General features: G+C 46.7%; 2 protein-coding genes and 1 long non-coding RNA gene across 5 annotated transcripts in view; 1 reads left to right on the forward strand and 2 right to left on the reverse strand.

The window, feature by feature from the left end:
- zbtb4 (zinc finger and BTB domain containing 4) overlaps positions 1-3,381 on the reverse strand; it is a 25,401-nt gene extending 22,020 nt beyond the window's left edge. The window contains exons 1-2 of one of the 3 annotated variants that reach the window (XM_077498972.1): positions 3,364-3,381; positions 690-747 (exon numbers count right to left, since the gene is read on the reverse strand). The gene's annotated coding sequence lies outside the window, so the exon portion shown is untranslated. Of the gene's footprint in view, positions 1-689; positions 748-2,694; positions 2,776-2,807; positions 2,951-3,363 lie in introns of those variants that run through there. The other 2 variants (XM_077498968.1, XM_077498970.1) reach the window with 2 other exon arrangements.
- Positions 3,382-3,492: 111 nt separating this feature from the next.
- On the reverse strand, positions 3,493-11,636 carry LOC144003141 (uncharacterized). The gene is made up of 2 exons (XR_013278896.1): positions 11,460-11,636; positions 3,493-6,208 (listed from the first exon to the last, which is right to left on the reverse strand). It is a non-coding gene; the product is annotated as an uncharacterized LOC144003141 (long non-coding RNA).
- polr2a (RNA polymerase II subunit A) lies at positions 5,601-16,630 on the forward strand. The gene is made up of 28 exons (XM_077498974.1): positions 5,601-6,199; positions 6,797-6,929; positions 7,007-7,143; positions 7,221-7,394; positions 7,484-7,765; positions 8,047-8,208; positions 8,309-8,529; positions 8,609-8,741; positions 8,827-8,951; positions 9,067-9,277; positions 9,356-9,565; positions 9,642-9,810; positions 9,885-9,979; positions 10,060-10,263; positions 10,340-10,562; positions 10,759-10,942; positions 11,021-11,192; positions 11,273-11,378; positions 11,475-11,680; positions 11,752-12,015; positions 12,266-12,473; positions 12,554-12,654; positions 12,731-13,018; positions 13,111-13,314; positions 13,402-13,588; positions 13,672-13,785; positions 13,882-14,031; positions 14,112-16,630. The coding sequence occupies exons 1-28, from the start codon at positions 6,113-6,115 to the stop codon at positions 15,260-15,262; spliced, it is 5,901 nt and encodes a 1,966-aa protein (XP_077355100.1). The 5' UTR covers positions 5,601-6,112; the 3' UTR covers positions 15,263-16,630.
- The last annotated feature ends 8 nt before the right edge of the window (positions 16,631-16,638 follow it).

Genomic DNA, 16,638 nt, shown 5'->3' on the forward strand with positions numbered 1-16,638 from the left:
ACAAAGCACTGGTTGGAAAACTTCAAAAATGATAGTTTTGCAATATTTCTGTGCACTCTATTGAGTGTTTCAAACCCTCACCACTAGATGGCAGCAGCAAATGTCACAACATCTGACCAGTGTTTTTTTTTTTTTTAAAGCAACAGAACGCAGAAAATTCAATTTCGAATCGCTACTGCCACCTGTTGACGAAAAATGAAACTGCACACACCCTTCTTCACGTACACAATGCGCACATGAGCGCGGAAAGTTCGCACCGAATCCAGTCTTAAAACTACTAGCCACGCGCTTGCAGGAGTACCCACTGTCAACAGCCTTGGTGTTAATGTACTAATCAGATATCATAAATGGTCAAATAAAAACACTATTGTAAAGATATTGTTGGCCAAATTGTTACAGAGAGCAGCTTTAACACAGTACAATACTGTTGAGTGTCATTTTTTTGTACAGATGCCACAAGATGGCATCAAAGTACTGCTCCTCAACTAACTTGAACTTAGTTCCTCTGCACCGAGATAACACAAGATGGCGTCAAAGCTCGACTTTTCAAATAAATACAGATTTGGGCTGAGTTTGGAAACAGTGAATAGGTGACTTTTTGAGCGGATAACAGTTTGAGATTTGCGATTGCCTAACTGGGACAAAGTGCCATACCATAGTTCCTTCCAGCACAAAATGAAAATTCTCACCTTTTTCGGCATCACTTGAGGAGTTTGCATGCCGGTCGCCGAAGATGGTGGGCCTGACCTGCAAAAACAACACAGGAAGCCTCTCATTAGATGTCAATCGTCCGCGAGGGGTTTTTAACGAGACCGCCCCACAGTTGTCACGGACTACGAATAAATCTGGAGTGGCGTGTCCAATGACAAGACGCCGCACAGTCGTCGCGCTCTTCTCCCAAACGTGGTTGTGTAAGCACGGGGAATCGAACGCAGAAGACGAAGAGGCGACTGAGTGTGCGTTGCCAAAGGAGACTGGGAAGGATAGGTGGAAAATAAACTGTGTGTGTGAGGGGGGGGGGGGGGGGGGGGGTGTCTTTTTTTTCCACTGCCTAAATCAAATTAATTAGCTCCTTCATCTCCAGGCAGCTACTTGGGCATGCTGGCAAAGAGAGCGAAGGGGCGCGGCGTGGGGGACGAAGAGATAGGACATGGCGGCGATGCTAGTGAGGAAGGGGGAACGCGTGCAGCGTATGTGCGCCATTCTCGAGGACAGGCCGCGAAAGCGAGGGAGGGAGGGGCGCCCAATTCTCCGATAAGCACGCTGCTTGTTTTGCTTCAGGAGGAAGTGGCTGCGTGTTACTTCCTGTTTCAAGGCAGCCTGTACTTTTGAGGCCACGGTCTTTTTTTTGTTTATGTTGTGCATGCTGTGCAGGCCCTCTGGGACAACAACAAAAAGTCATTCAATAAACCAGTGCTTGTTACGCTTAAAATGACATACAACACCTTAAAATACTTGAATCTAACTGTACCAAACATAATGACATAATAATAACATAACATAAAGGCCCAAGTGTTCATCAAAAAATGAGGCAAAGGTTTCCTTCCTAATATATATACATATATATATATTATTTTTTTTTAAGAGAAAAATCTGCCTTGATTTTGTGCTTCTTTTCCAGGTGGGGGTTGTGTTTGAATGTCATTATTTTTGTTTTAATGTTGTGTTATTACGTAATGTCTTCATGTGTTAAAAAATAATAAAAAGAAAAGATTTGTACCAATTTTAAAAGAGCTGATGTCAGCCAGCCAATTACAGTAATCGGTCGGCCGATAGTTTGAATATCGGTATATCAAATAACTATGGGGGGGAAAAAATAAAAAGAAATCTTTACAGTAACATATCATGAGTGATGCTGTGATTTTTTTTTTTGTAATAAAGTTGCCAAAACTAGTGACCAAATCGCTAAGTTGCCAACAATGAAGTCTCTTCTCTCTATTCGCAGTTATGTTGTTAGTGGAAAGACAAATTTTTACGTGCAACCCTTCGACAGAAACGTCTGCCAATGTGTCAAAACTGAAGATGACATATTTTGACACAAACTCGCAGTTTAAGTGACACATTCTCTGACTGGTCCGAAAAGGCACACAAGAGCTTCCTTCCAGCGAATGAGGCCATTGGGAAAGAATGCCTTAAATCGATGAACCTTTGGAAGACGACGTGAAGAGGCATGTGGGTGATAAAAAGGAAGACTGGAAGACAGATGACGATGCCCTGGGATGACGTCATCCAAAAATGAACCAACCAAGATAACAATTGGACAGTGTGGGCCTGGTCTGGACTCAGACCTCCCATGATACGTCACTCACTTTTAATATAAAACACATCCTGATGTGTAAGAAAACAAACAAGGAAAACATCCATTTCTATTTCACTTGTCCTAATAGCGGTCACATGAGCTGAAGTCTATCCTAACTGACTTTGAACAAGAGGCCTCGCCATAGGCTACATCCACGAAAAACAAGTCCACTGAGCTCTATTAATTGAGATTCTTTCATGTTCATCCGCCCCCGTCGGTATTGATTGCTCTATCGCAATTTGACGTTTCAAAGGTCATCTTTCAAAACGCAAATATCATACTGGGACATGAGCGCCCCCTCGTTAAGCGCATTCGCACTTCTCACAGGAGTTATGACGACTTACGGCTATTTGGATTGGAAAACAATATTAACATCAGTCCGTTGACACACTTACTTCACTTCACGACGACTAAAAGCTGCTACTCGGCCATTTATACACTGTGACGCACATGAATACAGCACCACGTTGTCGTGTACACGCGACGTTCGTGCGTGAGTGCGACGTACCCTTTTATCATGGAGGACGGGCTTCAGCTTTACCTTCGCCTAAGAAGCAAACTGGAACTACTTCTGCGCACCTTTACGTCACAAAACGACATTAAAAGGCCATTTTACTTCCAATGTCCGCCTTCGTGCAGCAACCCTATTGGAACAGCAGAGGGCGCAAGTGTGACCACCGCCCATTTCCGCTTTTGTCATTCGTATTGCGTAACAGATGGGCCTTGCTGTGGTTATTTGGAGTAATAGACACGAGAGGGCGTTATTGGGCCAATAAGATGTTTTGTTGTGACGCTAGTAGCCACATTTTCTTCTTGGGATTCAGGGTGGGCATTCACATTGTTTTTGATCAATTTAAGTGTTTAGGTAATATGTAGGGAGCAATGTAAGAAGGGAAACAAATATTTAAAAAAGGATGAATTGAGGTAAGGATGGTAGGAAAAGGAGTAATGGAGCTTGAAACCGTCATTCTACAAACCATACCCAAGACTAGAAACCTTTCTGGATTTACAACATTAAACTGTTTATATTGCAATGAATACATGCAAATGTAATAATAGCATACCGTGGTCATTCAGTGTGCCCTTCCTCAGCAATCTCACCCTGCTGCACCTAAGATAAAGAAAACAAAAAGTAGCAAAATTCCCAAACAATTGGAGCAAAAAAAATAAGTTTCCAAAAGATCACAAACAAGTTATGCAGGTTGAAGTGTCTTTATTCAAAAAGAAAATGAGGAAGATTCATGACAGCTTTGTTGTTGATTGCACATTTTAAAATAATATAAAAACATATCTATATATTACCTACTTCTCAAACAAACCATGACTTGAAACTGATACTAAACCCGAACCTGTGGCAAACAACGCATGCCTCGCTCGAAACCTTAATTTGAAGCACTAACACTTAACTTGAAGCCTTATTATTGAAATCATGATTTGAAATGCTGTTCTTAAAGTTTCAAGATGAAAGCATACTTTAACCCCCTGCTTTGGAACTCTAACTCCTTACTCGATACCGGGATAAATTAACAGTTCATCTGCCGACAACCTTGTGGAGTTGTATGGTGATTGTGCGTCGCATTGTACAGTAAAGGATATTTCTGAGCACAAATCTAGGCAAAACTGTTAATATTTTTAGTTACATAACTGGACATGATTTTACTTCAATATTTAACATTCTTCTGGACCTACTTGCCTTCCACTTTATAGTTGGTATCTTGAAAGATAAATGGAAAATGTGTTAAAACGTATGAGTGACAACTACACTGTAAATACAACTAAATGAAGACATGTAGACCTACTTTTGGCCAACCGTGCGTATTTACTAGTGCCTGTAAATTAGTAACAGGCACGTCTTGCCACAGCAGTAGACAAATATGCAATGAATAACAATAGTCGGTTAGCAAAATGGCTTCTGTACTCGACAACAATTCTGGAGTCCTCTAAATACAAGCCCAGCGGCGGCGTCGTCGTCACACCTTGTTTGATATATTCTCAATATATGTGTGAATTACGACTTGTGGATTAATGTCGTTTAAGTGCGCAGCTTTCTAACCGGGGCATTAACAACGGCGTTATCCCCTGGGCTCCATTTTCCCTTCAGTCTGTCTGCTAACTCCGCCATGTTGTGCCCACAGCTAGGCTAAAACTCAGCTCTCGTCGAAGTCATCTAACCCTCGGTTAAATAACAACAATACGTCGGCCTTTAAACGTGTTTTGAGTTTAGTCACTCAAATGCGACGAAAACACAACGCGAATCGAATCGAAATAAGAGTAATGACAATTTTACGTGTAGCGTCGCGAAGCTAACAGTGACGAGAAAGGCTAAGCTCCGAAACTAACGACTAAAAAAAAAAACATTTTCGCAGCAAAATTGGTTATTAAGAAAAGCCCAAGTGGCCTAAAAACATTAGAACATTTGAAGTCCACGCTAACAATGCAATCGCATTGAGATCATGACTCAACAGTGTTTGAACTAGTTAGTTAAAATACTCACTTTACACAATACTTTCATGATATACAAGAATTCAAGTAAGGAGATTAAAAAATTCAAATGAAAGCGATCAGACATTTTGCTGGCCAAGTTAGTTTCTTCGACGTCGAGAACAGTTTTCAAAACGTAGGCCTGCGACCAAGTCAGTCGTTTTAAAAACAGTTAAAATTGTATAAAACAACAATTGATTGCGGTCTTGAGTGTAACAAACAAAATGATCCACATTTCAACATTAGTAGTCAAAATACAGTGACGCGACAACAAATAGTCAACACCGAAGGCTTCTCCGGATTTTCCTACTCGGCATGCCGCCTGTCCAATGCGGCGTCCGGCCTTCGAATTCAGGCGAGTCCGAGGCTTTCGACAAAGTCCCACGAATCCCAAAGTGTCGATGATGGAACTCCAAAACGTCGGCGTTGATGAAAAAAATCGAAAACAAATCGTCCAATACACGGTATTTTGTTGTAGCAATACACTGTAATTCAACAATAAGTGTGTGTTTAATCACACTATTGAACGGGCCTCAACTCTGAGCCTGCGTTCTTAGCGCCCAGGCTCACCCACAGCGAGACGAACCGCGAAACACTTTTTTTTTTAGTTTTGCTTTGAGGGCAGAATCCCACATCGGCTATCTTCGGAAAACATCGGAAACGGGGCGGGTTTTGTTAAAATTATTATAAGACAGCATACATCTTGAACGTGATTGGACAACCATTTATTCCTACGTCACCCTATAGAAAAAAACGCACCAATCGGGAGGAGCTCATTTACCATTCGCACATTTCAACGTTTGCCTGCGTAATCGGTTGCGAGTTGGCCAATAAAAACGGATTTTGAGCAATCCAACACCCGCCTTTTATTGTGATTGGCTGGGAAACTGAACGTGCACGTTCATTGGCTCAACGTACGACAAAATAATTTATTCATAAAAGTCACTTGCGTGACCAATGAACGTTCTCTTACAGCTAGGAATGTCCCACCCACCGGAGTGTCAGACCCTGCCTTCTTGACTGGGCAACCCCGTAGCAGTCGCTCCGTCTATATAAACGGTCGTTGGGCGTTCAAGAGCTCAGAAGCGCTTAGAGCGCACCACGGTGTAGATCGGAAAAGGGAAGGGGGCTGTTAGTCGGCTCCTATCTCGACTAAAAAGCACGTTTAACTCGTTTTTAAGGGCGACTGACAACAGCGGTCCCTGGGAAACCGCCACCGGAGACTTTCCGGTCGCCGTTGGTGGCCTGCTCGGGACCGTGGTGAATACTTACAGGCTGTTCCTGCTCACAAAGCGACGTGTCGAGGAAGGACGCGTCTTTTGAATAGACAGGATGCACGGACCGCCCTCCGGCGACAGCGCATGCCCCTTGCGCACGATCAAGAGAGTTCAGTTCGGCATCATCAGCCCTGATGAGCTTGTAGGTGTTCTGTCGTGGGGAACGGGGGAGATTAGTATTTCTGCATTTACAAATCATACACACGACTTCCCTGATTTCGCGACTGGTGTAGTTTTGACATTTGTGGCAAAGGCTCGAGTTACAGTGAACAATGCTAGCCGTTAGCCTAGCCTAGCTCGCTGTTTTCCAGGCTTGGGCTCGAGCTAACGAGCATGTTCGAGGAAGTTTACAAACTTTAAGCACATCACTTTCAGTCAAAAATATTCACGTGATCTCTTCCAATTGTTTCTTTTGCCACAAATGAACACGACGCGAGATGTTTACTGCTCTTTTGTGCTTGTCGTCGCATTGTAATGAATGGAGGAATACGAATACTCATAAATAAAAATACATTGAAAAAATACAGTTATGCTTTTTATTTTTTTACCCTCAAATTGATGCTTGCACAAAGTACATAATGTTTATGCAATAAGTACAAAATTCTTAGTTGAAAAATTCCTGCATGTGACTAAAGGTTGCACAATGATGAATGGGGAAGTGATGCTTCCAATTGGCTCTCAAGCTTTTATTTATGGCTTATGAAGCTAAGGCACTGATTCTTTTACATGTCTGTTTTAGAAACGAATGTCGGTAACAGAAGGGGGTATCAAATACCCTGAAACTACAGAAGGTGGTCGTCCGAAACTTGGTGGCCTTATGGACCCAAGGCAAGGGGTCATTGAGCGAAGTGGAAGATGTCAGACGTGTGCAGGTACAATATTGTCTGCTCTACGTCATAACATTTTGTATGTTGCTCACTTGTCTGACATTGAAGTTGCTACTTTGCAGGCAACATGACTGAATGCCCGGGACACTTTGGACACATTGAACTGGCAAAGCCCGTCTTCCACGTTGGCTTTATTTCCAAAATAATTAAGGTTATGCGTTGCGTCTGCTTCTTCTGTTCCAAGCTACTCGTGGATGCGGTAAGTATGCGTCCACATTGCTTTATGTCAGATTTTGATATGACTTGAGTGGGAATGTGTTTTCAATTTATCTACAGAACAATCCAAAGATTAAAGACATCCTTGCCAAATCCAAAGGGCAGCCCAGGAAGCGATTGACGCATGTGTATGAGCTGTGCAAAGGCAAAAATATATGTGAAGGAGGTGAGGAAATGGACAACAAATTCGGCATGGAGCAGCAGGAGACAGAGGAGGACATTACAAAGGAGAAGGTATGGCAAATGTATTGACGCGCTGTACATAATAAGTCTGAAATCCAGAACTCTAACTGAACTCATCAATTCATTGTTGATCTATGCAGGGTCACGGCGGCTGCGGGCGCTACCAGCCTCGCATCAGACGCTCTGGCCTGGAGCTGTACGCGGAATGGAAGCACGTGAATGAGGATTCGCAGGAGAAGAAGATCCTGCTGAGCCCCGAGCGCGTGCACGAGATCTTCAAACGCATCTCGGATGAGGAAGACATCATTATGGGCATGGATCCTAAGTTTGCGCGCCCGGAATGGATGATCGTCACCGTGCTGCCTGTGCCTCCTCTGGCTGTCAGGCCTGCTGTCGTCATGCAGGGCTCCGCTCGTAACCAGGTGAGACTGCTACAGTATATACAGTGACTCAGTCCTCATATTCTATGTTGAATGGACTGTATTAATAGTTTAAATCCTTTTAGTATTCATCTTAAACAGAGAAAAAAAAATCTGCAAAAACGGAACATTTTTTTTGTGTGCCCCTTTGCTTGAATTTACTTAGAATGTCTGGGTGAAAAAAACTTTCTTTTTGAAGTAAATACTTGTTTCGTTTTGTTTTACAGTACACTGAACTGTAGTTATTCAGCAGATTAAGCTCATCCGTATGTTCTGTTGTACAGGATGACCTGACCCACAAGTTGGCCGACATTGTCAAAATCAACAATCAGCTGAGGCGAAACGAGCAAAGCGGCGCCGCAGCTCACGTCATCGCAGAGGACGTCAAGTTGCTCCAGTTCCACGTGGCCACCATGGTGGACAATGAACTGCCAGGCCTGCCCCGAGTATGCTTGCGCTGTCATTTGCAAATTTGTTTTTCAAAATCGTCATTGGACCGTACAAACTGTGAACCTCACATTTTTGTTCATATGCAACCTCTCTCAGGCAATGCAAAAGTCTGGCCGCCCTCTCAAATCTATCAAACAACGTCTAAAGGGCAAGGAAGGCAGAGTCCGAGGTAACCTGATGGGCAAACGTGTCGACTTCTCAGCGCGAACCGTCATCACCCCGGATCCAAATCTCCAAATTGACCAAGTGGGTGTCCCGCGATCTATTGCTGCCAATATGACCTTCCCGGAAATTGTCACACCCTTTAACAATGACAGGTAAGAGACCATTTTCCAGTTGGACAACAACATCCAAATGTGGAAAAATAATTTGACCTTGTTTTGCACTTTTTGTTAGACTGCAAGAGCTCGTGCGACGAGGCAACAGCCAATACCCTGGAGCCAAATACATCATCCGCGATAATGGAGACAGAATTGACCTGCGATTTCACCCCAAGCCAAGTGACCTTCATTTGCAGATTGGCTATAAGGTGACATTCAAGTTGTTCCGATTCCTTGAGAACGGTACGGCTAAAAATGATCACCGGTGATTGACTGAGCACCTTCTTCCCTTAGGTGGAAAGACACATGTGTGACGGCGACATCATCATCTTTAACAGACAGCCCACACTGCATAAAATGTCCATGATGGGGCACAGGGTTCGAATTCTGCCCTGGTCCACATTTCGACTCAACCTAAGGTATCAGTGATATTTTCAAATATATCTTGGCTACAGAAGAATTTTCATTTGATAAGAAAAAAAAAAAAAAAAAAAGTTGTATTAATTTAACTTCCCCCGGCTGGTCTCTCTCCAGTGTCACCACCCCATATAATGCCGACTTTGACGGGGACGAGATGAACCTCCACCTGCCGCAGTCCCTCGAGACAAGAGCCGAGATTCAAGAGCTGGCCATGGTGCCGCGCATGATTGTCACGCCCCAGTCCAACAGGCCCGTCATGGGAATCGTGCAGGACACTCTGACGGCCGTGCGCAAATTCACCAAGAGGGACGTCTTCTTAGAACGGGTGCGGAGTTAGGGCACCAGACTGGTATTTCATTTGGGTTTGACGTTTTCACAAAATCATGCTCCTCCTTCACCACAGGGCGAAGTTATGAACCTCCTCATGTTCCTCTCCACCTGGGATGGGAAGGTGCCCCAGCCGGCCATCCTCAAGCCCCGTCCGCTGTGGACCGGCAAGCAGATCTTCAGCCTGATCATTCCCGGGCACATCAATGTCATCCGCACGCACAGCACCCACCCGGATGACGAAGACAGCGGTCCTTATAAACACATCTCACCCGGGGACACCAAGGTACTTGGAGTCGTCATTTGAAAGTCAAAGTAGAAAACTTTGCAAGCAAGCTTACGTTTGAGTGTTTGCCTTTTAGGTTATAGTGGAAAACGGCGAGTTGATAATGGGAATCTTGTGTAAGAAGTCTCTGGGAACATCAGCTGGTTCCCTCGTCCACATTTCCTACTTGGAGATGGGACATGATGTCACCAGACTTTTCTACTCCAACATCCAGACTGTGGTCAACAACTGGCTGCTCATCGAAGGCAAGGCTGACATTTTTGCAACTTTCAAAGCATGATAATCAACTAAATTATTCGTTCTTTTTTTTTTTACTTAGGTCATTCCATCGGCATTGGTGACTCCATTGCTGATGCCAAGACTTACCTTGACATCCAGAACACGATCAAGAAAGCCAAACAGGATGTGATAGAAGTAAGCGTGAATCATTTCGCAGACGTTATAACACCTGACCACCTTGAACAAAGGTTTAATTTTTCCTGTCCACCTGTAAGGTCATCGAGAAAGCTCACAACAATGAGCTGGAGCCGACCCCTGGCAACACGCTAAGGCAGACCTTTGAGAACCAGGTCAATCGTATCCTCAACGACGCCCGTGACAAAACGGGTTCCTCCGCTCAGAAGTCCCTGTCTGAATACAATAACTTCAAGTCCATGGTGGTGGCCGGTTCCAAGGGATCAAAGATTAACATCTCGCAGGTAGAGACGTCCTCGCCATAAGTGGTTGAAAGGCTTGAATCCCGTCCTAGAAACTCAATATGACCTGCTCTCTTAGGTTATTGCTGTGGTGGGGCAGCAGAATGTGGAGGGTAAACGAATCCCATTTGGCTTCAAACACCGCACACTGCCCCACTTCATCAAAGACGATTATGGCCCAGAGAGCAGAGGTTTCGTAGAGAACTCCTACCTGGCTGGCCTGACGCCGACAGAGTTCTTCTTCCACGCCATGGGAGGTCGAGAGGGTCTGATTGACACAGCCGTCAAAACGGCTGAGACTGGTAAGCCCACAACAACTGGGGGAAACCCTGGCTATTTAAAAGTCTTGCCGTCTTAAATGGAATTTGCCTTAAGATGTAGAAACCCTGTAGATAGATTCAGTGCTTAATAAGTGCAGCCCTCATGTTATGTTTTTCAAAACATTCAACCCAATCGCAAACTGTATCGAAGCTTCAAATATCCGTCACACTCTTCTAGGTTACATCCAGCGACGTCTGATCAAGTCCATGGAGTCCGTGATGGTCAAATACGACGGCACGGTGCGAAACTCCATTAACCAGGTGGTGCAGCTGCGTTACGGCGAGGACGGCCTGGCAGGAGAGAACGTCGAGTTCCAAAATATGGCGACACTCAAACCATCAAACAAAGCCTTTGAAAAGAAGTACGGCTTATATCCACACGTCCTCCTTGTCTTCACTTTACAAGTGGATCGGTCAATGAACTTGTTTCGTCTGTCCAGGTTCAAATTCGACTGCACCAATGAGAGAGCGCTGAGGAGAACGCTGCAGGAGGATGTTGTGAAAGACGTGATGACCAATGCCCACGTGCAAGGCACACTGGAGAGGGAGTTTGAGAAGATGAAGGAGGATAGGGAGAACCTCCGAACTATTTTCCCGACCGGCGACAGTAAGGTGCGCCCCCGCTGCCGCGCCTTCATCTGCCCTCATGCTTTCAGTGACTCACTTGCTGCAATTCCCCTCCTTCCCTGCAGGTGGTGCTACCGTGCAACTTGGCGAGAATGATTTGGAATGCTCAGAAGATCTTCCGCATCAACCCTCGAACTCCGACAGACCTCAATCCAATTAGGGTTGTTGAAGGTTTGTTGGAAAATAATTTTATATTCACTAAACATTGCGGCATGACTGGACTTGCCCAAGATGAAATGACTTGAGACTTACGCGAGACTTCTTCAGGTGTCCAGGAGCTGAGTAAGAAACTGGTGATTGTGAATGGCGAAGATCGGCTAAGCAGGCAAGCCCAGGAGAACGCCACTCTTCTCTTCAACATCCACCTGCGCTCCACACTCTGCTCCAAGCGCATGACGGAGGAGTTCCGTCTCTCCACCGAGGCTTTCGATTGGCTGCTGGGAGAGATCGAGACTAAGTTCAACCATTCTATTGTGAGTTCAGCATTGTGCGGAGCTCGTCCGGGTCGAGTCGTTCATCACGCGTACCTTTCTTTCCACCCGAGGCCCACCCAGGTGAAATGGTTGGCGCTCTGGCCGCTCAGTCTCTTGGGGAACCAGCCACCCAGATGACCTTGAACACATTCCACTACGCCGGTGTGTCGGCCAAGAACGTGACGCTCGGCGTGCCCCGTCTGAAGGAGTTGATCAACATTTCCAAGAAGCCCAAAACGCCCTCGCTGACGGTGTTCCTGCTGGGCCAGGCCGCCAGGGATGCCGAGAGAGCCAAAGACATCCTCTGTCGCCTGGAGCACACCACACTCCGAAAGGTGAGCAAATTTCCAAGCAATGTGAGACTTGTACAACAGTCAGATGAAAAAGCTGTTGTTGTTGGTTTTTTTTTTTTATATTTGTTTTGCATTTTCTAATTAATCAGTTACTCGAAGTTATTCTGCCAAATAGTACAATCAGCACCGGCCTAAAGAAAAATCCTTATCAGTTGGGCCATAGTTTTTTCCCCTCTCCATTATTCCCAATTTGTGTCTGCAGAACTGACCCCCCACTAACATTTTGTTTCAGGTGACTGCCAACACTGCCATCTACTACGACCCCAATCCCCAGAACACTGTGGTGGCCGAGGACCAGGAGTGGGTGAACGTCTACTACGAGATGCCGGATTTCGACGTGACGCGCATCTCTCCTTGGCTGCTGCGTATCGAGCTGGACCGCAAGCACATGACCGATCGCAAGTTGACCATGGAGCAGATCGCAGAGAAGATCAACGCAGGTGCGTTTGCGCGTTCAGCGGAGATGTTAGCGACAATGGCGGCATGCTTTTTATAATACCCGCCGCGCATGTTCCCAAAGGTTTCGGAGACGACCTGAACTGCATCTTCAATGACGACAACGCGGAGAAGCTCGTTTTGCGAATCCGAATCATGAAGAGCGACGAGAACAAGTTCCAAGAGGTGAGCAATCATCTCCTGGGGGCAGAAGTACTCTCAAGTCGCAATATTAACCTCAAAAAATGACTTTGTTGGCCAGGACGAGGAGGTCGTGGACAAAATGGACGACGACGTTTTCCTGAGGTGTATCGAGTCCAACATGCTGACGGACATGACGCTTCAAGGCATCGAGCAGATCAGCAAGGTGTACATGCACCTGCCCCAGACGGACAACAAGAAGAAGATCATCATCACCGAGGACGGCGAGTTCAAGGCGCTGCAGGAGTGGATCCTCGAGACGGACGGCGTCAGCCTCATGAGGGTCCTGAGCGAGAAGGACGTCGATCCCGTCAGGACCACGTCCAACGACATCGTGGAGATCTTCACGGTAAGGCCCAGCAATTACTCCAATTGAAATCAACATTGCAGTGGAGTAGAATGCAATTTTGAAAAATGAAAAACTTGTCCTCTGTAATGCAGGTGCTTGGAATCGAGGCTGTGCGAAAGGCCCTGGAGAGGGAGTTGTACCACGTCATCTCTTTTGACGGCTCCTACGTCAACTACCGTCACTTGGCCCTGCTGTGCGACACCATGACGTGCCGCGGTCACTTGATGGCCATCACTCGTCATGGCATCAACCGGCAGGACACGGGGCCACTCATGAAGTGTTCGTTTGAGGAGACGGTGAGAGAGGGTGGCTTGGTCTTGCATGGAAACTAAACTGACTCAAATAATTGAAGTGTAACTCACATCCTCCCCTTCTTCGTCCAGGTGGATGTGTTGATGGAGGCATCGTCTCACGGAGAAAGCGATCCGATGAAGGGAGTGTCTGAGAACATCATGCTCGGCCAGCTGGCTCCTGCCGGAACGGGCTGCTTTGACCTGCTTCTGGATGCGGAGAAGTGCAAGCACGGCATGGAGATCCCAACAAACCTTCCCGGCATCAGCGTCGCTGGCCGTAAGTGGAGATGAGTTCAGGAGGATTTTTTATTTTTTATTTGGTTTTGTGATACATTTCTGACTGGCCTGTTTGACTTTTAGCCACCGGAATGTTCTTCGGCTCTGTGCCGAGTCCCATGAGTGGCCGCTCCCCTGCCATGACCCCTTGGAACACTGGCGCAACACCAGCCCACGGCGCCTGGTCTCCCAGTGTTGGTGAGTGGACACCTCCAGCACGTGTATATTTGAACACGCGCATGTTTGTTTTTAGCACTCGTTACTATATTTTGTGACCTTCCATTTCTCCTCCAGGAAGCGGCATGACCCCTGGGGCAGCAGGATTCTCCCCGAGTGCCGCGTCAGACGCCAGCGGCTTCTCTCCAGGTTATTCCCCAGCTTGGTCGCCCACTCCTGGCTCCCCTGGGTCTCCCGGACCTGCCAGCCCATACATCCCATCTCCGGGTTAGTGGAACTTTAACGTTAGCGCTGTCATGAGCTCAGGAAAGCGATGACATGAAGGTAAATGTATGTTTGCTTTCCAGGTGGCGCCATGTCACCCAACTACTCGCCCACGTCACCCGCCTACGAGCCCCGCTCCCCTGGTGGCTACACCCCGCAGAGCCCAGGCTATTCGCCAACATCGCCTTCCTATTCCCCGACGTCGCCCTCATATTCCCCCACCAGCCCCAATTACAGCCCGACATCTCCCTCCTACTCTCCCACCTCGCCCAGTTACTCCCCCACATCTCCCTCTTACTCCCCCACGTCGCCTTCATACTCCCCGACGTCCCCCTCCTATTCCCCCACCTCGCCGTCTTACTCCCCGACATCTCCCTCCTACTCGCCGACGTCGCCCAGCTACAGTCCCACTTCACCGAGCTACAGCCCGACGTCGCCAAGCTACTCCCCCACCTCTCCTTCTTACTCGCCCACTTCCCCCTCTTACTCGCCTACCTCCCCGTCATACTCCCCTACGTCTCCGTCTTACTCCCCCACCTCTCCCTCCTATTCGCCGACAAGCCCAAGCTACAGCCCCACGTCACCCAACTACACGCCCACCTCTCCCAGCTACTCCCCGACATCGCCCTCCTACTCTCCCACGTCCCCCTCCTACTCTCCGACCTCACCCAACTACACACCGACCAGCCCCAACTACTCCCCCACCTCCCCCTCGTACTCTCCAACTTCACCATCCTACTCTCCCTCCAGCCCGCGTTACACCCCGCAGTCGCCCACCTATACGCCCAGCTCCCCCTCATACAGCCCCAGCTCCCCCTCCTACTCGCCCACCTCGCCTAAATACACCCCAACTTCCCCCTCGTACAGCCCCAGCTCGCCAGAGTACACCCCCACCTCGCCCAAATACTCCCCAACGTCACCCAAGTACTCCCCCACCTCACCCAAGTACTCCCCAACATCCCCTACTTATTCTCCGACGACACCCAAATACAGCCCCACCTCGCCCACCTACTCCCCCACCTCCCCAACTTACACGCCCACCAGCCCAAAGTACTCCCCCACCTCGCCGACATACTCCCCGACTTCGCCCAAGTACTCGCCAACGTCGCCCACGTACTCGCCAACGAGCCCCAAAGGCTCCACATACAGCCCCACCTCACCCGGATACAGCCCCACCTCGCCCACCTACAGCCCGGCCATCAGCCCCGACGACAGCGACGAGGAGAATAACTGAGGGGCTGCGGCGAAGAAGGGGTTGAGGGCGAACGGAGCTGGGAAGCCCCTCACCTTTATGACCAGTTTGTCCTGTGTTCGCTTCCCCAAGTAGTTCAAGCTCTAATTTTGAAAGACAACTGCTTTGCCTGAAAATGGGGGGGAAAGTTTGTCAGTTTTATAAATATTCCCCCACCAGGCAAAATCCAAAAGGTGACAAGGAAAGGAAACAAAGCTGGTTCCTTTTTCTCCCCCCCTTTTAACTATAGTTCACTGCATTCAGCCTCTGAAATGTTGGGTGCAAAGCAATTCTGAAAAGGCAAACATTTTGCCAAAAACTTTTTCAGAACAAGGATGGTAATTTGCTCTGGTGATAAATGGAGGAACGGTTCCCCCGAAATCACGCCCAACCATTTTTTTCTGTTTATGGCATAGTTGGCACGATGTGTCCTCCCTGCTTTGTCCTCTGCACCTTTAAGACTGAATGATGTCTTAAACAGCCACCAGCACCCTCCCATCTCCTCCCATCTCCGAGGCAAGAAAAAAAAAAAAGACAATGTTGTTCCTTTAACGCTGGGAATTATTATTTTTTGTCTTTAATTTTGACATTATGAAGAAATGGGCGGTGCTTTGGGCATCATTTGCATGAGGGGTAATACATGTTAATCCAAGTGTTAGGTTGAAATATTTCCAGACCCCGCGGGGTCTTGCTAATGTTTGCCCTGTTTCTGTTCAAATTATTTTGACTATTCCATGTATTTAAGAAAGAAGGTTGAAACTACTATTCCGTGTGAAAATGATTTTCGCTTCTTTGCTTATTTGCTTTTGGTTACTCAAGTTCACATGGATATATATGTTCACCTTATGTCTCCAAAGTTGTGACCCTATATGGTCAATATCAGTCCTCTTCTCATGTTTTTGATTAACCAGCCATAAGATAAGTGGCTTCAATAAGACTGTTTTTCCAGATATTGTCTAGTTCATTTAACATGGTTGACTTGCTTATGTTTTCTGCTCTTCATCCGATGTTATTTTTCTTAGCTGTGTCTGCAGGAGACTTTTGGATTCTGTCTGTTGTGACAGGGAGTCCTGAAAAGAATAAATGTAACCGGCAAACAATGTTACTTCTCTCCACACAAATTGGAGAGGTTGACACCTTTTTTTGTTTTATTTTTTTTGCACTTGGTAAACCTGTGCCCACTTCACTGGCCTTGTCAGAGGCACTGTATGATCTGTTCAGAAACATTCAAACTCACAGCTTGTACGGGCAGCGTTTCATGCAGAGGAATGAAGGAAGTAAATGCGCCGATGTATACAAATAATTTCACAATCTCATTGTGTTCTCTGTTCTGTTTTTGACTTGGGAAAAATAAAAAGTTTTACAAATCTGTGGGATTC

This window comes from Festucalex cinctus, chromosome 16 (assembly GCF_051991245.1).
Source record: "Festucalex cinctus isolate MCC-2025b chromosome 16, RoL_Fcin_1.0, whole genome shotgun sequence".
Taxonomy (NCBI): Eukaryota; Metazoa; Chordata; class Actinopteri; order Syngnathiformes; family Syngnathidae; genus Festucalex; species Festucalex cinctus.

What these genes read in the sequence shown, in the direction of transcription:
- polr2a (XM_077498974.1), top strand. Translation starts at nt 6,113, where the DNA reads ATGCACGGACCGCCCTCCGGCGACAGCGCATGCCCCTTGCGCACGATC. An exon ending in TCTCACCCGGGGACACCAAG is followed by an intron (nt 9,566 to 9,641) that starts GTACTTGGAGTC and finishes TTTGCCTTTTAG; the next exon opens with GTTATAGTGGAAAACGGCGA. An exon ending in TCCCGACCGGCGACAGTAAG is followed by an intron (nt 11,193 to 11,272) that starts GTGCGCCCCCGC and finishes CCTTCCCTGCAG; the next exon opens with GTGGTGCTACCGTGCAACTT.